General features: G+C 47.0%; 1 protein-coding gene across 1 annotated transcript in view; it reads right to left on the bottom strand.

Moving 5' to 3' along the window:
- The window catches only part of FAM160A1 (family with sequence similarity 160 member A1), a 197449-nt gene that overhangs the window by 31364 nt on the left and 141460 nt on the right, over positions 1-24625 (bottom strand). Inside the window, exon 7 of the mRNA XM_028522065.2 lies at positions 240-407. Within this exon, the coding sequence (XP_028377866.1) occupies positions 240-407 (168 nt within the window). The remainder of the gene's footprint in view (positions 1-239; positions 408-24625) is intronic.

Below are 24625 nucleotides of genomic sequence, written 5' to 3'. Positions count from 1 at the left end.
CCCCTGGCCCCGCATCAGGCCTCCTCAGAAGCACGGTCTGCTGGCCCCACAGAAAAAGTGCCAGCCAGACACATTGAGGAAAAGGTCCTCTGAAGGGCAGTAAGTGCCTGACAAAAGGGCCCCAAACAAAATGCATTATCTAATTGTAAAACAGAAAAGGCAATGGCTGCAAGAAATAAAGGGGTACAGGAAGAGAATGTTCATGATCTTTTTCCAGAAACAAACTCCTGAAATCTTACGCGAAAGGGGGTGTTGATCCGACTCGTGAGCGTGTCCAGGATGTGGACGTTCTCGTGCTGGTGCAGCAGGATGAAGCGGAGGAAGATCTCAAGCAGCGCCGGCTCGGAGATGCTGCGCAGGAAAAGGTCCAGGTACGCAGTTGTGGTCATGACTTCCTCCACAGTCACCTGCGGCCAACGACAGGGCGAGCACAGGTGAGCTTCCTCCCGATGCTGCGATGCAGGCCTCCCTCCCCGGCAGCCCCCCGCCTCGCCACAGAGACCCCGGCAGGGCAAGAGCACACCCCCCACGAGAGCACACTTCCGAGCTGCGTCTGAAGCCTGTGGCCTCTTCACAGGCCAGACGCCCGATACTGCCCCGCCCTCGAATCCCGTGAGGGGAAAGCAAAGGCACAAAGACGCAGTTTCAAGTGTTCAGGCAACTCCCATCATCAGATGCAGTTCATGCACCGTGAAGATTTTGGTGTGTGATCACCGTGGGTGGGGGCGGGGGAGGTCCTGGAAAGTTTTTGCAGGGTCCATAAAGGATGAGTTAGACAGCTCAGCATAGCTTGTTTCATTATTGGTCATTCAATGAGCATCTGTTGTGACCTGCTATGTACACGGAGCCAGAAACATTAAGAACATATTTACTTTGTCCAGGAAGATGGGTTATATATACGATCTAGCAAACACAATCATATAATAACGAATGGCAAACACGAAAGACAGAAAGTGATACGGATGTTCAGACATGCTTCTGAAAAGTTGCAAGTCACATTTTATAACCGAATAACATACACAGTGTTATTCACAAAGGGCTATACAAGTTTACTGCTTATAAAGTAACTATGACTTTTTTATAATAAAAAATTAGTATTTTCTATGTGGTGTGATTTCCCCATGCAGTAAAATGTCAATCTCTCAGGAAACGGAACACTCTGAAGAGTCAAGTTTTTCAAAGAGCTGAGGATTTGATGCTCAAAGCATCAAAAAATTCATTTTAACATTGTGGGTGGGGATATGTTAAGAGCTGGTATACACTTGTCTTCCTAAAAGCAGAATATAACGTCTCTCGATGAACAGAGTCACCCGGTGCCTTGTTGTGTAAGGTGTAGAAGGACTGAAACGAGGCCTCACGGAACTCCCTAGGGAAACAGTTCACAACTTCCGATTCCAGCCCCCTCCCCCAGACGCGGCTGGGCTCCCCCCACCCGCCAGGAGGGCGAAGTGCTTGTGGATCACGGGAAGAGGTGGCGCACTCTTAGCGTGATTGCAGCGTCTCTCCTTCAGTTTTCCATCTTTCCAGTTTTCTTTCTTTCTCCCTTTGAAATGCTAGCTGTCACTTTAACATACTGTTACTGGGCCATTCCTTTTATACACACTTCTCTTTCCCCTTGCAATTTTCTGCTTTCAAAATCCACAAAGCAGTTCAGAAACTAGATCTCCAAGTCTGCTTATATAAGTGTAGACGGGCCTGGCGTGGACACATCTGCGCATAAAGGCTTCGATCACTTCTGCAGATTTCTTGGTTCTTAGGTATGTCCTAGATAGCTGAGTCCAGGTGGGTAAGTGATTACCAAGCCAGTCTTGTCTGTTTTCTCTGTTCTAGCAAGGCACGCCTACACACCGCATTTCCCCCCACGCTCTCGGGACCCACGGACAACGCCCCCGGCAAGCCCAGGGCGGTCTGAGCGCTGCATCATGGTGCGCACGCCCCGCCCCCGCCGGCGCAGCGCCAACGCTGGGGAGTCCTCAAATACCCCGCACACCGCTTGGTCATCTGACCAACGTCAAAAGGCTCTCTGTGGCCCAAACACAGCAAAGGAAAAAGGTGTCAACCTCTTGGCAAAGAAATTGCCCCGAGGAGAGTGCTTCTCAGGGGCTGCCCCAGCTGCTTCTCTCCCTGTGTTCTCCAGTTACACACTCATGGCACTCCCAGTCCTGCTCTGGGACACGCACGGCGTCCTTTTCTTTATTACTCCGGTGCAGTGTACGGGTCTAGCACAGAGGCCACACTTAATAAACGTTTCTTGAGTTTATTAAACTTCCCCTGAGGACCCAGTGATTCACACTGGCCAGAGTCAAGCTTAATTTCTAATTCTTCCCTCTTCCCCGTGTGGGTTCTGCAGGCCCCAGAGAGTGGGGGCATTCTTAATAAAGACATAAAGTAACTGATGTCACCAAACAGCTATGGGGGAGATGACTCACAGCACCTAACAGGTAGCTTCATTAGCTCCCACCTGTTTCATTCCTGCCATCTTAGGGCCCTTCAGCAGAAATTTAATCCAAACTCACTTAGGCAGGAGTCTAATTCCGTAACTCTCTTGATCACTAGAAGAAGCAGCACTAATCACTCCAAATGGGCCACGCGTGTAGTTTCTGCAAGACCGTATTTTCGTCCTACCCACGGAGCACCGCTGAGGAGGTGTCACGCAGACTTCCAGGAGCTGCCTGGGCTCCAGTCACGCAGCGTCAGCGTGCCCCTCCCGTTCAGTTGCACGTGACCTCAATGCGCTCAAAAGCACAGCAACCAACTCTTCGGAATGCAAGTGTCAATCTTTGGGGGCTGGCACGAAAAGAGGGTACTAAGAATTTCTTGTTTACTACTCTTAGGCTGGACAAATGGAAGATTTCTTTTCAAGAAACCAAAGCTGTCATTTATAAGCTAAGAGGATTTAAGAGAGTCCTTGCAGGGGCAGCATTTACATAACACAGTATAAATATTAAAGCATCAAGTTGTACATTCTTTATAAATCGAGGTCAGCTAAGCTAATACTCGACACCAGGAAAACCTGGTTCCCTCTCTTTCCATGTCTTCCCTCCCCCTTGTTGTCAGAGCCCTTAGCAGCCCTTTATCCCAGAAAATCTTCTCCTGCCCCATTATCTTACTTTTCAGTCCTCCTCTAATCCCTCTGTAGGCAACCTCTTTCCCCAGGAGGAGCTAGGGCCTAAGTGCGATCACTTGAAAGCCCAGGACAGGCCGACCGGGGAAGCGGCTCTGCTGTGCAGAGGCCGGACTGAGGCCGCCGCTAATGCCGCGCAGGGGGAGCAGCAGCCGGGCAGCAAAGCAGCCTCCTCCTCACGGTCTGATTACAAACACGGTCTGATACGAGTTGTTGATAGAAGATCTTTTGCTTCATAGATGACTGTCAATATTTACCTTGTTCTATAAAGGACTGCAGGTAGCTGAAAATTTATATAGAAATTCCAGGAGAAATAGTAAATAAGATTCTACTGTATCACCACGCAATACACAATCATAAAGGTGAAGGATAACAAAGCTTAGGAATGTTGTTCTTTACTAAAGGTAGAACGGAATGACTACAATAATCTAAGGAAAACTCGCTTCTACAGACAAATAATTATCCCTGATAAGGTAAGTACACTGGTGAATCAAAACAGTGTGTCTGTTTAGGCACTCTTTTTTTTTTTAGTTGAGGCAAAATTGGTATACAACATCATGTTAGTTTGAGGTCTACATCATAATAATTCAATCTCTGTATCAGTGCAGCGATTGCCACAAGAAGGTGTTGCCATCCATCACCACACAATTGACCCCCTTCCCCCATCTCACCCCCTCCTGACCCCCTTCCCCTCGGATAATCACCAGTCTGCTCTCGGTATCTATGAGTTTTGTTGCTTTGTTTGCGCCTGTATTTTGGTTTTAGATTACACATGTCAGTAAAATCATATGGGGTATTTGTCAATCTGTCTGACTTATTTCACTTGGCATAATATCCTCAAGGTCTATCCACCTTGTTGCAAATGATGAGATTTCTTTCTTTTCTTTGGCTGAGTAACATTCCAATGGATACATATGTATACACCACATCTTCTTTATCCATTCATCTATCAATGGACACTTAGGTTGTTTCCATATCTGAGCTATTGTAAATAATGTTTGTACTACCCAAAGCAATCTCTATCAATATTTCAATGGCATTCTTCATAGAACCAGATCATTCTAAAATTTGTATGGACCCACAAAAGACCCTGAATAGCCAAAACAATCTTGAGAAAGAAGAGCAAAGTCAAAGGTTATCATACTCTCTGATTTCAAACTATACTATAAAACTATAGTAATCCAACAGTATATTATTGGCATAAAAACAGAACAGAACAGAGAGCCCAAAAATAAACCACACATATATGGTCGATTAATTTATAACAAAGGAGCCAATGGGGAAAGGACAGTCTCTTCAATAAATGGTGGTGGGAAAACTGGACAGATGCAAGCAAAAGAATGAAATGGGATCACTACCTGACACAAAAATTAACTCGAAATGAATAAAACATTTGAATGTAAGACCTGAAATCATACAGTTCCCAGAAGAAAACATAGGCAGCACGCTCCTTACCATAGTCTCGGGAATGATTTTTTGGATCTGACTCTAAAAGCAAAGACAACAAAAGCAAATTAAGCAAGTGAGACTACATCAAACTAAAAACTTCTGCAAAGCAAAGGAAATCATCAACAAAATAAAAAGGTAACCTGCTGAGTGAGAGAAAGTATTTGCAAATTATGTATCTGATAAGGGGATAATGTCCACAATAGATGAAGAACTCAGGCCCTGGCTGGTGTGGCTCAGTGGACTGGGCACCACCCTGTGAATCAAAAGGGCACCGGTAGGATTCCTGGTCAAGGGCACATGCCTGGGTTACAGGCCACGTCCCCGGCCAGGGGCCTGTGAGAGGCCACCGACGCTCCTCTCCCTCTCGTTCTCCCTCCCTTCCCCTCTAAATAAATAAAAAATAAATCAATAATAAAGTCTTTAAAAATATTTATTCCATTAATTATTTTTTAGAAAAGAACTCAAACAACTGAATAACAACAACAACAACAAAATTTAAATGGAAAAAGGATCTAAATAGACATTTTCCCCAAGAAGACGCACAGACGGCCAACAGGCACACCCAAAGGTGCTCAACGTGGCTAGTCATCAGGGAAGTGAAAATCAAAAAGCCAGAACGAGATCCGACCTCACACCTATGAGAGGGGCTGTTATCGAAAAGACAGGAAGTAAGTGTTGAAGGGGATGTGAAGAGCAGGGAACCCCCACGCACTGTTGGTGGGGATGGAAATCGGTGCAGCCTCTGTGGAAAACAGCATGGAGGTTCTTCAAGAAATCAAAAATAGAACTATGAAACAACCCAGCAATTCCACTCCCGGGCACTTACACAAAGGAAACAAAAGCACTAATTTGAGAAGGTGTGTCCACCCCATGTTCATCGCAGCATTATGTATAACAGCTTAGGCACTCTTGTGTGCGTGCTTTCCAGCCCCAGCGGCAGCATAGACCCCTGAGTCCGGCACTTGATTTCGCCACTCTTAAGTCCAGTTTAGGACATCCTTCAAAATAAGTCTCTTTCCTTGCCTACCTGCCCACCCTCCATGAGCCCTTCCCTGAGACCTCCCTCATGCCAAGCCCTCTTCGCCAATCCCTTAAACTGGTGCCTTCCAATCTCTACTTTGAGACCCAAAAGTGGGTAAGGAAATCATTTATTGGTTCACTCATGGACCAGATCCAAACAGAAAATATTAGAATACATCCCATGCAGTAAGTAAGTACTGTGCTGTCACACTTTTGTACACATATTTTATTCAGGTAATATAATATTATATACATGTACCTTATATATTGAGTAAAAAACACACATACACGCACAAATGTATAAAATAAATTTCTGGCGACGCATTACAATCAAAAATGCCTGGAAAACACTGAAGTAGCACTGCAAATACCAAGCCAACTCACAGTCCTTCCTGCCACCCCGTCACCCACCAGTTCCCACCACCAGTTTCCAACATTCCAGGCTGCGACCCGGCAAGGTCTGGGCTGGAAGACACGCATGAGTAACTGAGATCAGCTCTCTGAACAGGATGGCAACTGAGTTTACAGTACATCTTCTCCTTTGTATCTTGGCCTAAGAGCTCCAACAGTACACTTGTCTAAATTAAAATGTCAAGCTTCTCAGAAATGGACAAAATAAAGAGTTTGCTTTCTTTTAAAAAGGCGGTGGGTGGGAAGGAGGCATCGACACGATGAGTCACACTCCGCTCTATAAACTCTCTCAAAAACCAAGGCCAGAGCCCAGCCCAGCCCAGCCTTCATGCCCACGACATGGCAACGCATTAACTTAATGCACAGTGTAGGAGTGAAATTGAGCGTATAGACATTCTGACCTTTCTGTAATCTGCTCTAGTTGGAAAATTCCATTTGCATCTAAATTAGCAACAGAATCCTCCCTGTAATGGCAGGATAATATGTGTCCTGAAAAATAAATTTCCCACCTACTAACAGTGTGTGTGTGTGTGTGTGTGTGTGTGTGCGCGCGCGCGCGCGTGTGCGTGTGTGAACCGCTCACATTGGGACAGATGGATCCTACCTTCTGTCACTCAGGCAGGTGGCAGGCAGTAGGGTCAGGTGACTGTTGCACCCTCTCCAAGTTAGAAGCCACACTTCCTGCCTTTTCCTTTGATTAAGAGGAGAAAACTAGCAAACCAAGGTTCAGCTGGATCATCTGTGAGCCCTCGGTCCCAGCCGTCCCAGTGGGAAAGTTAGGGAACCAGACCCAGGCAAACACAGCCCATTGAAACCAGCAGTGGGGAAAGGAATGGTGAGGCTGGGTTGCATGGAAAAGGTATGATGTGGTCTTTACAGGGAACACAGGCGGCCCCTGCTCACTGCTGCCAGAGACGGACAAGCTAACGGACAGGCAGGGGGCAAATCCTCGTGGGTGCAGCCAAGGGCAGCAGCTGAACAGGCTCTTCACAGCCATCCTCTTCCCAAGGACACAGAGCTCAAAGAACATTCAAGTACAGGAGGGAAGACAGACACCCTGGTTCACAGTGAGCAGCCCCACTGTTTCAGCCAAAAACTCAGGGCAGAACGCTCATTCATTCCAAGTCTGAAGAGAGTCTGCAGTTGATGACTCAGGCTCGCTCCCTCTTGGGCCCCTCACGCCCCCTCCCTCCTTCTCCTGGACCACACTTCACAGACACCACCCCCGAGGGAGGCTGGGGAGGCCACGGGAGGTGACACCCACATCTGTGAGTCCCACTATTTACCCCCAAAATATGTGAGGAAGGAGGAAATTAATATGATGGCTGCAATGCCTTCAGCAACGTATCTTAAGGAAAAGATGTTAAAAAATAAAGCCCGTCTCTGCCCTTCCTCCCCGGCATTGCTTCAATGTATCTGCAGTGCATTAAATATCATAATTAAATCAATTAAATAGAAATTAATGGATTAACTAAACATCATTAACTCGTGCTTACTGAGGGAAAGGGGGAGGAATAAACAAATGGCTTTTCAGACTTCCTCCAGACCCTGAACGATGGGAAACCTCGCCAGGTACCGAACAGAAGGCACAGGGGGGACCTGGGGGGTGGGGTGGGGGTTCTGAGCTGCAACGTGAGGAACCATGAAAACAACACGGACATCACTGATCAGTTGTTAAGCTCCTACTGTGTAATTAAAACCTATTCTCAGCATATTGTTCCAGCTCCTCGGGTCCTCACAGTCTTGTGAGGACTGACCCAACCTCAGCAGAACATACACTTATCGTGAGGGCACTGGGTTAAATAAACTACCAGGGCACCAGAGGGCTGAAGGGGCGGGCTCTGAAAGGAAGGGAGGTCTGATGCCAGGCAGCCAAGACACACACATTCACCACCAAACCTCAAGCAGGACTGAGACACAAATATCCCTTCTTCTAACCTCAGGCAGGATTACATGGCTTCCTTTGGCAAGACAGCGCAGTTTCTCCTGTCAGAAAGCATTCCTCGTTGTAAATAAATCAATAAACAAACAAACAAACAAATCAGCCAGCTGCAATTTAAAGTTAACCTGAATGTAAACTGTCATTGAAAAAGACAAAAACAACAACAAAAAAGAAATCTTAGGTCTACAAATTTAATAATATACGTAAAGATTATAGCACTCTAGCCCTGGCTGGTGTAGCTCAGTGGATTGAGCTTGGGCTGCAAACCAAAGTGTTGCAGGTTCGATTCCCAGTCAGGGCACATGCCTGGATTGCAGGCCACGGCCCCCAGCAACCACACATTGATGTTTCTCTCTTTCTCTCTTTCTTCCTCCCTTCCCGCTCTAAAAAATAAATAAATAAAATCTTTTTTAAAAAAGAATATAGCACTCTATTTTGAGCACAGGAAAAATCCAGTCAACTTTAGCTATTAGTAAAAATAAAATAAAGTTCGCCTGCCTGCACATTACGAAGTGGTGATAAAGAAATGTTGTCCCCCCAAAACTCGATTTTCTTCCCTACTCTGAAAGGCTTACGAAGCCTGCCAGCTCCCTCCTCTCCAGACTGCGTCCATCCCCCTTTTTCAGTTTCCTTAATGCATTTCCCCTTCCTTCAAGATTGCAAAGTTACTGCAGAAATGACTCTGTCTGACCTACAGTGTGAAGTCTCAAAGCACCTGGTGCACCGGCAGGTACTCAGAGGCTAATCAATAAATGTGTCAAGAAGGAAACCAACAGCCCTGTAACTAATAAAAACACAAGCCGTGTTGGGATGCCTTCATTAGCCAGGTAGATTAATTTGACGGTACATGAACGGCAGAGGAAATTTTTCTTTTATAGCGAATAACATTTCATTGAAGATAGCAAGCCTAACTGATGTGATGCTCTTGAATTAAGGCAACCTAGTCAACAGATCTTTTGGGGGGGGAAGAAATGCTCCCTCAGGCTTCTCCCTAATTTCTCTTCTTGATTAATAAGACAGTACTACTGAACTCTGACAAAACTGACCTTCAACCAACCCAACAGTAGAGGGGAAATGATTTATGGGCCAGAGTCTCAACCAGCAGCTCCTCTAGAATGAGGTATCTGAGGACAATGATCAGAAGGTGGCATCCACGCCTGCCACCCTCGCCCCCAATTCAATTTGCCTGCTGGGTTAAATGGATCATGTGGGGGCGGAATTTTATACACAGACCAATTTTCCTAGACACCAACACTATAAACAAAGGCGAGTTCTGATGATAAAAGACAGATTTCACTCCTGGCTTATTTTCCGTGGGAGACAGAAAGACCTCAGCACACTGGAAGACTGAGAAGTCGCAGAGGTGTCTACCCCGACCAATTCAACGATCCCAGTCCTTCTGGGCCCTTTGCTCTGTCACCCCAAACCCACGCATCATCTGACGCTGGATTCTCGCAGGGCGGGGCACACGGACCAAGCAGCATCCGGCTGGGGTTGCTCCTTCTCCGTCTCGCCTGGCAGGCAAGTCAGACACACACACCGTGGGGAGGCGGGCCCTTGGAGAAAGTCAGTGTGGGCAAAAGAGAATTATGCCAAGAAGGTAAAATATAAGCGGACTATTAACTTCCTTTCTGTTTTCCTTGCTTTTTTGTTTTCCTTTGACTACTTAAAGAAAAACTTGCAGGGCACTCATTGCTGGCAAATTGCTAAAGGTCTCTTAGGAGGTTACAGGGAAAGCAGAAAAGATTCACATCAACTCTCAGACCAGATTCCCCCTCCCCTCTGTACACCTGATTCCAAGGAGAACGGCACCTGGCCACCTTAGGTCAGGCGGGGTCCCTGTGAGTCCTCTGTGAGTCTCTGTGAATGCTGTATTTTTCTGTGGGGTGAGGGCAGCCCTCCTCCTATCTTTTCATAGTTCTGATGCTGAAGAACCAAGTCTTTGGTAAGGCATTATCTCCCTCACACACTTGTTGAAATTAAAAAGAAAGAAATCTAGTTTTCCACTTGAAATCAAAAGTCAAGGTAAACCTAATCTATAACCCTAATGTTCCTCGCCTACAGTGGGAGAGAGGTGCCGTGAAGTACTGGGGAGAGGTCAGCGATGAGGAGGCTTCTGGTACCTGAGCTGGTTCGGACTCTAAAAATGTACTCTGTGTGTGTTAAGAAAATGTTACAGATTTGTCTCCTAACTTTGATTAGTTTTAAAGTAGTAAAAACTAGGTGAGAGGAGCTATGCTAGGAGAAAAGGCAGAACCAGTTAGGTCTGGGGTCGAACAGTGAAGGCCACCACTAGGCTTCCTGGGATCCGGCCTCTGCGCCAGAACCTGCGCACACAGGGCATCCCTGCAAATTTGTAAAAGGGTCCCCCCAGGGCAGAGTGGCTGCCCAGGACCATAAGCTGGTAAGTAGATGGCTTGGCCAGAGCAGAAGGTACCTTCTGCCAACGAGCTAAGGGTGCCCTTCCTGTGGGTGGACTCGGGCTGTGCCCGGCACACAGTCTGACAAGCAGAAGGGGAACCTCATCTCTCCCACTCACCCCCTTGGCAGGGAACCTGTGTGTAGTAGACAACCCGGACAACCCGGGACCTGTCCAGTCTGTGTTTTCCTAATAATTACAGTCACAGAAACCTCTAGCTTCCCACGGTTTGCAACAGAATTTCTTCCTTGGGAATAAACCCAACCTTATAGGCAAAAACAACACATCCCTACTTCCTTTGCATCTAGGAGTAGCTTTATATATCCTAGCCAGTGAAATGTAAGCACAATTGGTGTATGAAACAGGAAAGGATCGTGAAAGTGTGTTTTCTTTTCTATAAAGGAGTTTTCTGTTATCTATAGTAAATGTATCAACAAATAAATGTTTCCCATCAAGAGAAGACCAAATAACATTTGCAGGCCATTACAATAAAGCAGAAATGTCATGTCAAGACTAATCTCATAACCTATTATCCAAATAATCCTCCAAAGCATGAGAACAGTGGCTTTCACACTTTTTAAAATCATGACCCATCCTAAGAATTTTATTTCACAATAATACACAATATTTACCATTGCTAAGTACAATACAATGGACTTCCTGATATCCTGTATTCTGTTTTTAAGTGCTAATTGGCACCTACCGAATTTTTGATTCATTAATGTAACAAGATTCAGTGTTTGGAAACTACTTTAAATGTGTGTGTGTGTGTATGTGTGTGTGTGTTTACCTGTTAACTTACTTTTCTGTTAACTTTTCTGTTAAGTAATAAACACTAGGGGTCAATACTAAAGTTAAAGTGTTTAACTGAAAACCTTAAATATTGAAAATTTAATGGAAAGAAACAGTGGTAGAAAGAACCGAAACATTGTGCTTACATTGTCGCGCATTCTTACGCAACAGTGAAATATGATCACTTGGTCTTGGGGGCCTCCACAGCATGAAACAAGTACTGCCTCTGCCCTGGGAGATCTGGCCTGGGGCGCGGAGGGGCTGAGGGCGGGCTGGCCCCTCTCCTCCTGCCTTGGCTCCTGCTCTCTCTGTGGCACCCGGCACAGGGTCTCAGCAAGCATCAGAGCCAGGCTGCCCTCCCTCCAAGCCTGGCTCCTAGCTGTCTACCCTGGAGAGGCAAGTACTTACATTAGCTGTTCCTTCTCTTTGCTGATAAGGGAAAGCAAATGGGCTTCCTTTTCTAAGCTGGAATTCTCCGAGTGTACAGATAAAAATTTAAGGGAGAAAAAGGCATCACAGGCTAGTAGAAAATGGACTGCACTGAATCTATATAAAACACTTGTGCTTTAATCCTTAGTGTCTGGTGACCTTGGGCAAGTGATCTTTTGACATCTCAACTGCCACAGCTGTGAAGCGAGCGTGGCGTCTGGCGCGCCAGGCAGTCTGGCACGGGAAGCTCCAGTGTGTGAGGAAGGTTCGCGATGAGATTAGGGGACGGCTTCTGTGAAAAGTGCCTTCCTCCACGGACTGTGGTGAGAACACCAAGAAGTGAGGCCCTGCACGATAACAGAAGAACATTCTGGAACACTGAGAGGACGTCCTGATGTACACGTAAGGCTGCCACATAAACCTGCTGTGGATAAAGCAATGTTAAAGAATTAAAAAATCCCCTACATCATATCCTCAAGACCTCTGCCATATATTGTACCCACAGACTCTGAATACTTCCGTTCTAATCACGAGTCTTCCTGTTCGCAGCTGTAGGATGATGGCGTTGACCCGGGATGATCTAAGCTCTCGGACCCAAAACTCTGAGAGTCTCTGATTCCATGTCAGTGATGTATAACAAAAGCTCATTTCAGTTCTTTGCCTTGTTAAGTTTATCTCCCAGCACAAGCAACACAGAACTCTAATCTAATGTAGGGATGAGGGTGCTGGCTACTGTCTTCCGATACATTTATTTAACCAATTGCATAACTGAGTGATTTTCCTTTGCACAGTACACTAGCAGCTGAGCATACACAACAGAAGTACGCTGCATGGTCCCAGTGACTGCTCAGAGGCAGAAGAGAGAAACCAGGATGTGCTGAAGCGCAAGGCTGTCAGCCCACTGTGGGGGCTCTGCTGGGACCTAACAGACGAACATGCTTTGGACAGACAGGCACAAAGTAGGAAGAACAGTCCAGCAGGAACATGGTAATAAGACTGGAGGACAATGAGGATCCTGCCCTGACTTCAGGTGGCATTTGAAGATCACGGGGAAGGGAGGTTGATGGCAGAACAGGGTCCCATTAGGAGCAATTTTCAAAAACCGCCGAAGGAGACTGGATTCTCTTCTGCACATAATAGGGGCCCATTATAGGTTCTTGGAGCACGGGAATAATGACTAAGCTACCCCTGTTTATTTTTAAAATATGAATAACTACTTCCTAATTTGCTAGACCTTAGAAAGGTAGGATTTCTGTACATCTGATAGAGAATCCGAATGTTCCCTCCCACATGCAGGGTCTCCCCAGAGTTCTGACCTCTCTCCACCTCCCTCGGCAACCCTTCCTGCAGCGGGGGGGGGGGGCTTGTCATTTCGATGAGCCTGCCCCTTCCTCTCTCTCTTTTCTGCAGGGAGCCAGGCTGCCAGCAGGAAGTACACATTTTTCTCTGCGCCCCTCCCCCACTGCCTCTGTGGGGCGCCTGAGCGGGTTTGTCTAATTCCGGGCTACACTATTGGGACATCTTGCCCACGGATATAAACCCTCAGCTCCAGCACCAGTTTAATCAGTGACAAAGGGACTCTTTCAGGCCTCTGTCTGTCTCACTACTTTTCCGTAATCCATACCTTGTCAGAACTCCACTTCGTACCTCGACGATAACGCACCAGACTTTTCTGAAACTGCAGGGCAGGACCCTCAGCTATGCGTGTGCAGTTCACTCTGAATCATACAAATACTTTACCCTCCCGGCTCAGAGCTTTGGGACATGGTACTCACTGGGCTCCAGGCAGGCCCACTTGCAGCACATGAGGCCAGCAGGGCGGCACACAGGCAGCCCCGCCGGGGGACTCGGCACAGCAACCAGAACTGATGGCTGCTGTAGCTGGGTCCTCACCACCTGTCGGGCGGAACCCCCCCCCCCCAAACCATATCTTCCCTCTTCTCTACCAACCCCCTTCCACACTTTAAATAAAAATCCATATTCTTTTCCCTCTAAGGTAAGTAAGCAGGACACACACAAGATGAATGATCAGTAAGATGAACTCTTCTTTCTAGGGAGCAACTGTTGCATTTTAAGTGGTTAATATGTGATGAGACTCAGTGAGATGCTGCTAGTATGAAGGTGAAAACTGAGTTCACCTTTCCCAGCTGGGACCTCTGTCAACATCCCTTTGGCGTTCCCATTCTCAGCCCCCTAGAAGGACAGCTGGACATATAGGCCAGGAGACTACTCACACCTCAGGCACCTTTCCAAAGGAGGAAAAGAAGTAAACTATTATTATCATTAATTATTACTGTTATTAATAGTAGTTCTAGAAAGAGCTGCCATTTATGGAGCCCCATTTTTGTGTCAGGCGCTGGGTTAGGTACCTCACATACATTACCTGAGTTAATTCCCCGTGGCCTGCTAAGGCAGGTGATAGAGTTCTCATCTGACAGATGAAACTGACCCTCAAACACTCGCGCCGAAAGTACACGAGAAGCAGCAGGGCCCAGAGTCATCAGAGACCAGGTCTACCTGAGACCAAATCCCACGTCCTTCCTGCTGTTTCGAGACAAGAATTCTAAAAATTGCTTAATGCTCTCATCCCTGGCTCTCTGAAAATAGAGCCGAAATACCTCAAAACTAAATAATTGTATCAACCATGTGGCTGATTAAGGTCAAGGACATTGTCTCCCACTATGAGACTTAAAATTATAGCTTTTGAAGTATTTACGCCCATATCTGCCCTTGACCTTGACCGCTCCATCCCTCCTCCAGCCAGTTCAGCTACATTTCATCCATGCAAGCTGCTCCCAGCGACAGATCAAGATGTTACTCCAGAGAACAGCTTCTCCAAACAACTCCCTGCACACCTTCCTCCTGGAAACCGCAGCAAGAGGTGAAATTCATCGTAAGCCAACGAGAGAAAAAAATGCTCTTAAAACCAACATGAGGTAAAGAAAAGATGTAATGTGAGACACTGACTCTCCTACCGTCACCGGGACAAGTGCCAACAACACAGAATCCATGCTCTCAGATGCACACGGCTGCAGCAATACATTCAACTGCCACTCACAGAAGCACTGACTTCTGGCCCTCGCTGCTCCTGGCTGTTCTGGAAGAACCCCCCTCCTCGGACTGAGCATGCCCCAGGGCTCACTCCACCAGCTCCAACCAGAGATGTAAGCACGGAATCACTTAGGTGCATTGATAACTTTCATTACCTCAATCGTAAAACAGTGTAACTTCTGTCCCCACGAAGAATACTGGTTTCCAAATATGCATCTCCAATGGTCAGACTTGATTTGGAATCCAGTGATGCGCAACACTCGGAAGGGTATGTGGCAGTGGTTCTCAACCCTGGCTGCACATTAGAATCGCTGGGGGAGCTTTTTAAAGAGACCCGTGCTTATGCCCCGCTTGGATCCAGGGAAATTGGAATCCCCACAAGCAGGGCCTGGATACCCCCACCGATTCTATCACAAAGGCCCACTACCACAAACGATGATCCTACTACATGAGGGCCAAGGTGCCATTTAAAATATTTTAGCTGATAGACTGACAAAACTTTAAAAAACAAAAACCACCAGGTTGACCAGTACTCTGTAAACAAAAAGATGACCGATCACATTCTTCCCGAAGAAAACTCGGGCCCGGGAGGTGAGCCAGCAAACCAGAGCACAGGGCCAAGTCAGTGGTGAGATGGCTCGGTTATCAGTTATCCCGCTTCGTGGGTGCCACCTTCTGCCACTCGACGCGTGACGTAAGTATTTTGCAGAGTTTATAAAGAGATTTAAAGACTCTATGGAAGGAAAACAAAGTGGTAATTTGGAAACTTCCAAAAACTTCCTTTATCCAGTTGGGTAGTAGGCACCGTATATTACTGAATAGTACATTCATGGCCCAAATGAGTACTACAGGATTTCCCAGGAATAACAGCAGGACTTGACTAATTCTCATCTATCATGGGAAGGCCCCATTATAGAACAGTTCACGTTTGAATTAATGACCAAAAGGATCTAAGCACTGGTTGGAAAATCAAAGCAGATATATTGCCCATTTCCTTGCCCTCCTTCTACCATTAAAGGGGAAGGAGGAGGAGCAAGAGGAGGGGGGCCCTAAGTCCTTGTTTTCAGCTCGGTGAGGCACAAAGTAACCCCACCACCACTCTGGGCTGTCGACCCCACTCTTGTGATATGAACAAAGGAGTGCATGTGCAAATCTACAGATTAATGACATAAAAATACTGTCCCTTTCTTCTTTTTAAAGTAGAGCCACCAAAAAACCAGGCCCAAGAGCCTCTTGGATCCACTAGATGGTGCAAGCTCTCCTTTTGGAGCCTACTGAACTGGAGGAGGGGCTCCAGCAGGGCATCAGAAACTTTGTATGGGTTCTCCCAAGCAGCCCATGCAATGCAAAGGAGCCTTGAGAGGAAGGGGATTTGCTCCCTAAGAAATTTTCAATTAACAGAAGCATAAAGAGAATTTTTTTCCCCGAATTCTGCATTGGGAGCTCAGGAGTTAAGTAATGCCATGGAAGGAATCACGGAACTGAGATTTACTTGAGAGCGGGGTCATGAAAAGTGATGAGACTGAGGCCTCAAGACTTGGGGATTTAGGTGTTTGGTCCGAGCTTGGCTGGTACCCGTTGTGTGAGCCTGGGCAAGTCACTTAACCTCTTTAGTCCTCAGAGTCTTTACCTGAAAAATGAGGAGCTGGGTGGGACTAGACAGTCTCCAAAATTATGTCTAGCACAAAATTCTATGGGAACACAGCATTTGTTTCCACGTCCAATTTAATCTCTCTGTGTAGAGTTGGGAAGAACTTTAAACTGAGGTATTAGTAATTCATTTACTGGAAAAAATGAGATGTTACTGACTCATATACTGGAAAACATGTACGGAGTGCCTGCTGGGTGCCGAGCATTGGGCTAACACTTCGTCAGGAAATAAGGACACGGGATCGAATGAGAAAGTGCCCCACCCTCACTCCACATAGATAAAGCATCTCGATGACATTGAAATCAAATGGGCGTTACAACTCCGAGCTCCTAAAATCTTACAGCATGATATGATCAAGGGAAAAACTGGACAGCCAAATCTACTAGTTCTGGTAGAGCATTTAACACAAATATAAATCTCACACACGCTTATCCACATAGTTTGATGTCTTGGTAAATAATTATGGCGTGACATATTGCCAATTATAGACAACACAAGCCAACAGCGGAAAGTTTGCTCACTTCATACAATTTCCTCTCTAGATGTGGAGAGTACTTTTCAACATGAATCTCAGAGCCATCTCTGATCCTCCACTAATATTTTTTGTTCACGTTCCTTCTGCTTTTTCCTATAAAATATCTGTATCTTCCTTTCTATGTTTCCAGCAATATCTGTCTCAAGGCATTTCTCTGCACTTATGTAACAATAATGGTTGTCTCCCTTTCAGCAGCTGCCATCTCTAGCCAGCACTAAACACCCCTCCCCTCCAAAGGCCCCCTTTCCTCCCGGCTCCACGCCGCCCTGTGAGTGCCAGCTGTCAGTCAAACATCAGGTCATCGACCTGGCTGGACCCCACCCGCTCTACACTCTTTAATCTCTCCCTAGCTTTCTCCTCTCGCTCCTGCACATGTGCTCTGCAGGCACACACACCCCTACCTAGTTACCATATCTAGGTTCACACACTCACTTATCTAGAAACCATAAAAATACCTACTATGTGCAAGGGGGTGTGCCACACATGCTGCTATGACATTAGTTCACTGGCTGAATGAATGAGTGAACATGCGTGGTCTCTCCTCTCATGCTGTTTTCCACCTGGTAGCAGAAGTAACACATCAAACCCATAAGGATCATACAGAGCAACCTTTGGGTGTCACATGAGTGATACCAACCAAACTCTGAAGAAGTGAAGAGTAGTTGCCTACTTCTGGCTGGATTGGGAAGACTTCCAGAAGGAGGTGGCATGTGGCCTGGACATTGAAGGATAAGGAAGACTTCGGTGAGCATGGCTGGAGGAGAAAGGCACCTCAAGTAGAGGAAAAGCCTAAGGTAGAGCCATTCAACTACAAGGCCAGCACACACTCACTGGGTAGCAAATGGTCCAGGGTGGCTGGAGAAGTAAGTCTGTGAGAGCAGAAGTGGGAGGAAGGCTGGGATTAACCCAGGAAAAAGTTAAAATAGTTGGTCTCTATAAAGTCAACATCTCTATTTCTCTTAATACCTTAACGTCTATAGTTCTCAACTGATTTCCTCCTGGCAGTATGCCACGTTTTATATTACTACAGATAAAATAATAGTAGTACTGTATCGTGCTACACATCAATGAAAAGACTGCTCAGCCATCTAAAAGTATGATTTTTCTGACAAGTATATAATAAGAACAGAAACAGTAATAACAGAGTTCACACACACATAGCGCTTACTCTCTGCCAGGCACCACTTTAGAGTATCGACTCATTCCATAATCACAGCTTCCACAAGGTAGGCACTGCCACCATCACCCCCACTTTACAAATCAGGAAAAAACGGCTCAGCGAGGTTAAAGGTCCTGCCCGTGGGCACACAGCTAGCAAGAGGCAGAGCTGGGACAGCAACCCTGGCAGCCTGACTCTGAAGTCCATGCCATACTAAACCCTTTGCAAAGAACATATCGGCTGGATACCACAATATTGAGGTTTACATCAATGAATAAATTAGCCTTCCCAATGAATAAATTAGCCTGTCTACTTTAAGTCTATTTACTTAGGCTGGTGTGTGTGTGTGTGTGTGTGTGTGTGTGTCTGTTTGCTCTGGCACAGCATTAGATCTAGCATTCTAGGCATGGTGACCAAGTTCCATAAGAACAAGCAAAGCTCAGCACCATTACGGGAAGAAGGATGGGGATGCCCCAAAGGCACCATGAGGCTGGCGTTAGGCCCGGGTGATGCTATCGTGGATCCTACGGCCAATTAGTTCTGTATTTGTTCTGTGAATATGCAAAATGAGAGGAAACATTTAGGTTTCCATCCTTGTAAACAATATGCCCAGGTCTCAGCTGAATACACACTATGCGCCCTATTTGGAGCCATGCTGCCTACAAAATTGACTCAAAGACACAGCGTTTAAAGTAGGCTAGAAGCTCAGCATGAGAGTGTAGATATTAATTACAAGATTTCCTTTAGGAAAACAAAAAGAAGTGAATGTCCCAAGAGCTTCTACGACAACCTATTCCCACGCTCTCGGAGGCGTTCCACTGTGAGTGGTAGACATTTCATCATGTCCTGCCGTTGGTCCACACGCGGCAGCTCCAGGATAAACCACGGACTCTCCTAGGCTTTTCTATATCTTGATGACAGGAAAAGTATGTTTGTATATGGGTCTGCACATCTGTGTGCAGCAGCTCTCCACCTAATACCCCAGAACATGGAAAGTAAGGAGGTGACAGTCAACCGGCACGGCCATGTTTATTGTGTGAGCTGCAGCCACAAGGGGCACTTGTTTTCCCTTCTGCCCGCAGCACGGCAGCTCTGGTGGGACTGGGGCCACAGTAGAACGATGCTCTTCTGTGGTCTCCTTACAACGTTCTGTGATGTACAGGATGTCCGTGAGCGGCCAGGATTCCCACTGCCATGCTGACAACATTTCCACTTGAGTTTTTATGGTAGCGATTCACTCACTGTCCACCTACTTGACAGCATCACACAGGAGAGCAGAGTTGATGCCATTGCAATAATGGCACCTGTCCGGCATCCTGAGCAAGGGGAGGTGCTCCCCTCAATCAAACACTGCGCACATGTCAGGGGCAGAAACACACTCTTAGAACCGACAGGAACCCAACAGTCTCCCTTCACTACCCAACTTTACATCCCACTGCTACCAAGTCCTTCGATTTTGCAAAGTGTTTAGACTTACGTTATATGCTTTGATGGCTAAGATAGCTCCGAGGGAAGCAGGGCAGGCTGCACCCCCATTTTCACCCCTCACTCATTTGGGAAAGGCTCCACCGCTCCCCAACCCAAAGTGCAGCCATCTACCCCAGCATCCAATGTTCCCCAGTCCTGGAAGGCCAACACAGTGGGGTTACTTACTGCACATGAAAACACCGGATCCTAAACTGGGTTAAGACCCTTGAGATCACACACAAAGCTAGGAGCCCCGTCTTCAGAATCCTTAATCGGCATAAAGAGCCGAAGTGCCAGCAGCAGGACGCAGATCAGTGCGATCCTGCAAGCGTGGTCCTGGGAGCACCTGGGTGTGCTGGCTGAGGGGCGGCCCCCGGGGCCTCAGCCCTGCCTCCGCGATCAGACTCGCTAGCAGGTGGGAGTTCTCAGGGAGAAAGTGCCCAGGTAACTGTCTTTGCACGTGTAGGTTTCAGAACCTCCGTTGTTGAGAATTACCATAAATAGGAAAATAACTCGAGGAGCCACTGAGTTGACATCACATTCTGAGAGAAATGAGGAAAGAGTAAATCCGGTCATGCTGTCTACAAAATAATGCACAGATGTGTTATGGAACAAAGAGTAGGCTATCTAAAGTCAAAACACTTACAGCACTAAGAACAGTAGAAAATTCACTGTCCAGGAATACACGGTATCATATAAGGAGGTTCACTGCAGAGATTCAGCAGGCTAATAGGAAATATGTGTTTAGCCCTAAGTGCCAGAGACAATAAGCACGTAAGTGCCGTATCTCGTTTACTCTTCACAAGAGCCCAGTAGGACGGGTGTTAGTGCCCACAGATAATAAAAACTCACAGATGAAGGAACTCGCCACAGTCACGTTGCTAGTTAAATAGCGAAGAATCAGAACTCAAACTAAGTCTCTCTCACCTCAAACTTCATTTTTTAAAATGTTAATGATGCTGCTTCCCAAAATTGTATTAATCGAATATAATGTATTAACTGGCACACACTAATTTTCAGTTTTAAATTAATAAATCAAGTATTTCAAGTCAAAGACTCTTACAACTGTCACTAAAATCTCCTAGGTCTACAAAATATCTGGCTCTCGTTGGACAGAGTGATTATTAATTTAGGCCGTCTAGAGCCGGCCTGCTTAATAATATGATTCTTCAACCAAGTTGAACAGCGCCACTGCCGTTCCACGTTCCACAGCGGCAGGCCGGAGGCAGGACTGGGCCCTTTTAATTACCTCGTTCAACTGCCATTATTGGCGGCTACCGCGATCCTTCTATCTGGCCCCTCTGCTTCCAGTGCACTCTTCTGTCTGTGTTCGGGGTAACCGAGGAGGCAGAATGATTGTTTGGGCCCCGCCACTGCCATCCCAGCTCCTCGCTTGGTCACAACTGGATCTCCAGCATCCAGCAGGAACCGCACCATGATGTGAGCTTGCTGGGCGTGCCGGCGCTTCTGCTGAGCCCAGGCTCCACACACGGGGCATGGTCTCCCCAGCTGCCAGGCGGCCCAAAGGGAGTAAGCAAGCACCCCGCTGCCCCAGAGCCCACGGCAGCCCTCCTGAGAGGCTATGCCACAGCAGCAGCAGCTTCTATGAAAAACAACAGAACTTCTCCAGGGCATCCTCGAGACCCCCTCACTTGGCGCCAGACCAGCAGCCTGTGGGCCCAGGTGGTCACTGGGGCGTGCTTTCAGCAAAGTGGAGGAGAGAGTTGCTTAAGTGACTGGCTTGTCTACTCCAGGCACGGTCATAAATAAAGTTCCCCGTGAACAAGGAGAGCTCAGCAGCATTACAGGAAAAGCATGAAGGAGCCAGCAAAAAATAGAGCAGGACAACATTTGGGGGCCTTTAGTGGAACATCTTGGGTCCATAATCTAGGGAACGGGTTTTAAAAAGCAAATTAACGGAAATGCATGAGTAGAAATGTGGAATGGAGAGACCAAAATACCATCCCGCTCTAGTTTTTAGTATGGTCCTCCCCAGGGCAAGAGTCTACTGGAGAACCTCCATAACTCAGGAAAAACTATAACAGATTTAGCAAAGAACCACCAGATTTGAAAAATAAAAATCTCAGAGTACCAAGGCCAAGACGGCATCCTAGCTCCACGGCTTTGATCCCTCCTTTCTCCCAGTTCCCCGCTGAAAGGAAGGACCTGGCCAATGAAATCGCACAACACTCGTGAACACCAGACGCAAAACTGCAAGGTGTTTTTCATCAGGAAGTGATGCAGATGACAGCAGCGCAAGGAAGACACCAACGTGCTCGGCACCCAAAAGTGCAACAGGAAGTCTGCCCGAAGAGCAAGCAGGAGAGCTGCCTCTGCCCTCCCGCCACCCCAACCCCTCCACCGTCTCCCAGACTGGAGACGTGGGAGGAAAGACGGCTGGAAGTGGAGCTCAGTTAAGGACAGGCTGCTCTGGAGACTAACACCCACAGGACCTAAGGGGTTAAGTGCTCCTCCCATAAACTCAACACCCAATTACAGCTCATTAACATTTACTAATGATGATCATTTGAAGATTGTATTTAATAGCTCGTAAGATTTTTCAGTCACTAGTTTCATGGGGCATAAAAGTCAAAAACACCCAACTGGGCTCTAAAGGGGTCCCAGCCACTTCCACCCACAGATACGTTAATAGCAAGCAGGCGACTCACAAGTGTGGCTGCTCCCACACTCTCAAAATTTCCATCTTTTCTTCTCTAGTCTCCAAGAAACTTCCATCCATCAACCTAAGTCAATAAGCCATGAATTACTGAGCTCACAGGATATCGCTCATGAATATGGATGTGTATGTTTGGAAGACAAGATTGTAAAACAAATGGGCTCCTTTGTGGCTTATAGGAACCCAGCACGCATGCCTTTAAGGAAAGGTCTGACAAGCGTCTGACATTATTCTACCCGTGTATCCTGTTCCGGCATGGTTTCAGCACACACGGCATGGTGGAAAATCAGCTTTTCTGGTAGATTATTTTTTGCTTCTGTTTTTCCAGGCACACCTATATGGAATAATTTGCTGAAAGACACACAGCTAGCTGCTCTTTGCAAAAACCAAAGGGACAGGCTTTCCTTGAGGTCACAGCTATTACTGCTAATGCCTGTGAGATGACAGCAGAAAAGGACGGTGTGGGATTATTTTTCCCTCCATCCATCCCTCACTTCAACACCCTCAATGCCCCCGCCTTCAACTGTTACAGATTGCCCCAAATTTCTTCCTTAATTTCTTACCAATCCTCAAATAAAGGAGCCAACGTAACCCACAAAAGAGGACCATCCTAGTTCACAGGACACGTGACCGAAATAAATGACTGAGCCCAGGGTGCTATTTATGCAACCCTTACCCCTCCAGACACCCTCCGGTCCCCACTTTCTGTCCCTGCTGGAGCCACCTCTGTCTGCTGGTCTCCAGCCAGCCCCCTGTTCCTATATAACACTGCTGGACAAAGGCAATGAGCCTGCCTCACCTCTGTTTTTGTCTGCTTGGCACAACAGGAGGGGTGTGTAAGAGAAAAGAATCAAGAAGAATCAATCACGGCTTCTAGGCCAGGTAACTAGGAAAATGATGTTATTCACACACCAGACGAAGTGTGCAGAGGAGGAGCTAAGGTGGCCTGGGGAGAAAGACATTGTGACTTTGGCTTTTGATGGTCTACAGCAGGCCATTCGGGCAAAGAGACCCACCCAGCGGTTGAGTATTCATGCCAAGCTCTCCACACAGGCTCTCTGTAGAGTTGAGAGACGATCCCAGGGGTTGATCAGCAGAAGCCCCAGACCTGAGCATGCCCACAGGCAGGGAAGGACCAGAGACAGTTCGGTCAGGAGAGCAGACAAGGAGAACAGGAGAGTCTGGAGTGTGGATATCAAGAGGGAAAGGAGGCAGCTCTGATTAAGGAGTCAGAAGCCTCAGGTTTGTTACAAAAGCAATTCTTTAAAATCCCAGTCTTTTAAAACAAATACTGAAGTGTACTTAATGACATGGTGAGGGAAGGCCTGGCAGTTTTGCATCAGGGAGAGGCAGCTGCCGTTTGCAGGGGGTCTGGGAGGGTTCGTGGTGGGTGAGCAGGATGATTCCTTTTCTTCGGCATCTTTACCTGTTGTACCCTATTTTCTCTAGCCCCTCCTCTCAGTGACCCTTCCCTCCACACCCTTGCTTTCTATGCATCCTTTGCTTACATCTCACTTCCCCAAATGCCAGGCCACCCTTGCTACTTTTTGTCACCACCATACTGTCCTGGAGCCTTTCATTATCTGACCCCTTGTGCACTGCAAATATTTACTATGAATGTCGCTGCTCACCTGCCCTGGGGGTCCAGTTAGGGTCCTTTCTCAGTCCCCTTTGTCCCTGACCTCTTGTGCACTCCACAGAGCTCCTGCACGCTTTATCCAAATGCACTCCTCCAAGCCTTGGCTCCTGCTGGAGTGTTCTCTCCCTGACCCGCCTTCCCCACCCGCTCACGGTCAAGGTTCAGCACCCGTCACTCTCTCCCTAACCACTCTGTGCTGGCCTCACACCCATCCACCACCTGCCCTGGCTCCTTTCTCTGTTACAGCCCTAATTTTAGCCCATCTTACTTTAAGTTTGTGGCTAATGTGTCAGTCTCCTGGGTCCCAGATTATAAACTCCATGGAGGCAAGAGGGTTTCTCAATCAGCTCCATTTCCCCACGGGGTCTGGTGAAGTGCTTTGCCCCTGGGCACACTCACTACATGGTCTTCGGACAAACGACATCACCCTTTCACTGCACATGAGATGGCAGAGTTTGTCCTGGAATAACTAGGCTAATACCTTCGCATGTAACAGTGCAAGCTTTTCAGAAAGCCTTCATGTTTGATCCTCACTCCTCATAAGGAGGAAAGAGGAGAATCACTGTCCCCATTGTGCACATGGGGAAACGCAGACTCGGTCAGGCTGAAAGCTTCATACAAGGCCACACAAGAGCAGTAAACACAAGAGCCAGGACTAGAACCCAGATCTCCTGACTCATGGTCTGGTATTAGTATTCCACTGCACACTCTGCCTCTGCGTGAATCCATGTAACAACAAGCCTGACCTGACCGTGGTTATCTGTGCTTTAGGTATTCATTGTTAATTCATGTCTATATGTTGTTAGTATACCTGCCTGTTGTATTCAAGTCTAACTATGATTTTAGATTCCAAAGGATAA

Source organism: Phyllostomus discolor, chromosome 8 (genome assembly GCF_004126475.2).
Source record: "Phyllostomus discolor isolate MPI-MPIP mPhyDis1 chromosome 8, mPhyDis1.pri.v3, whole genome shotgun sequence".
NCBI classification, from domain to species: Eukaryota; Metazoa; Chordata; class Mammalia; order Chiroptera; family Phyllostomidae; genus Phyllostomus; species Phyllostomus discolor.
Note: the sequence above shows the minus strand (reverse complement) of the source record. Positions and strands in the feature narration are given on the sequence as shown.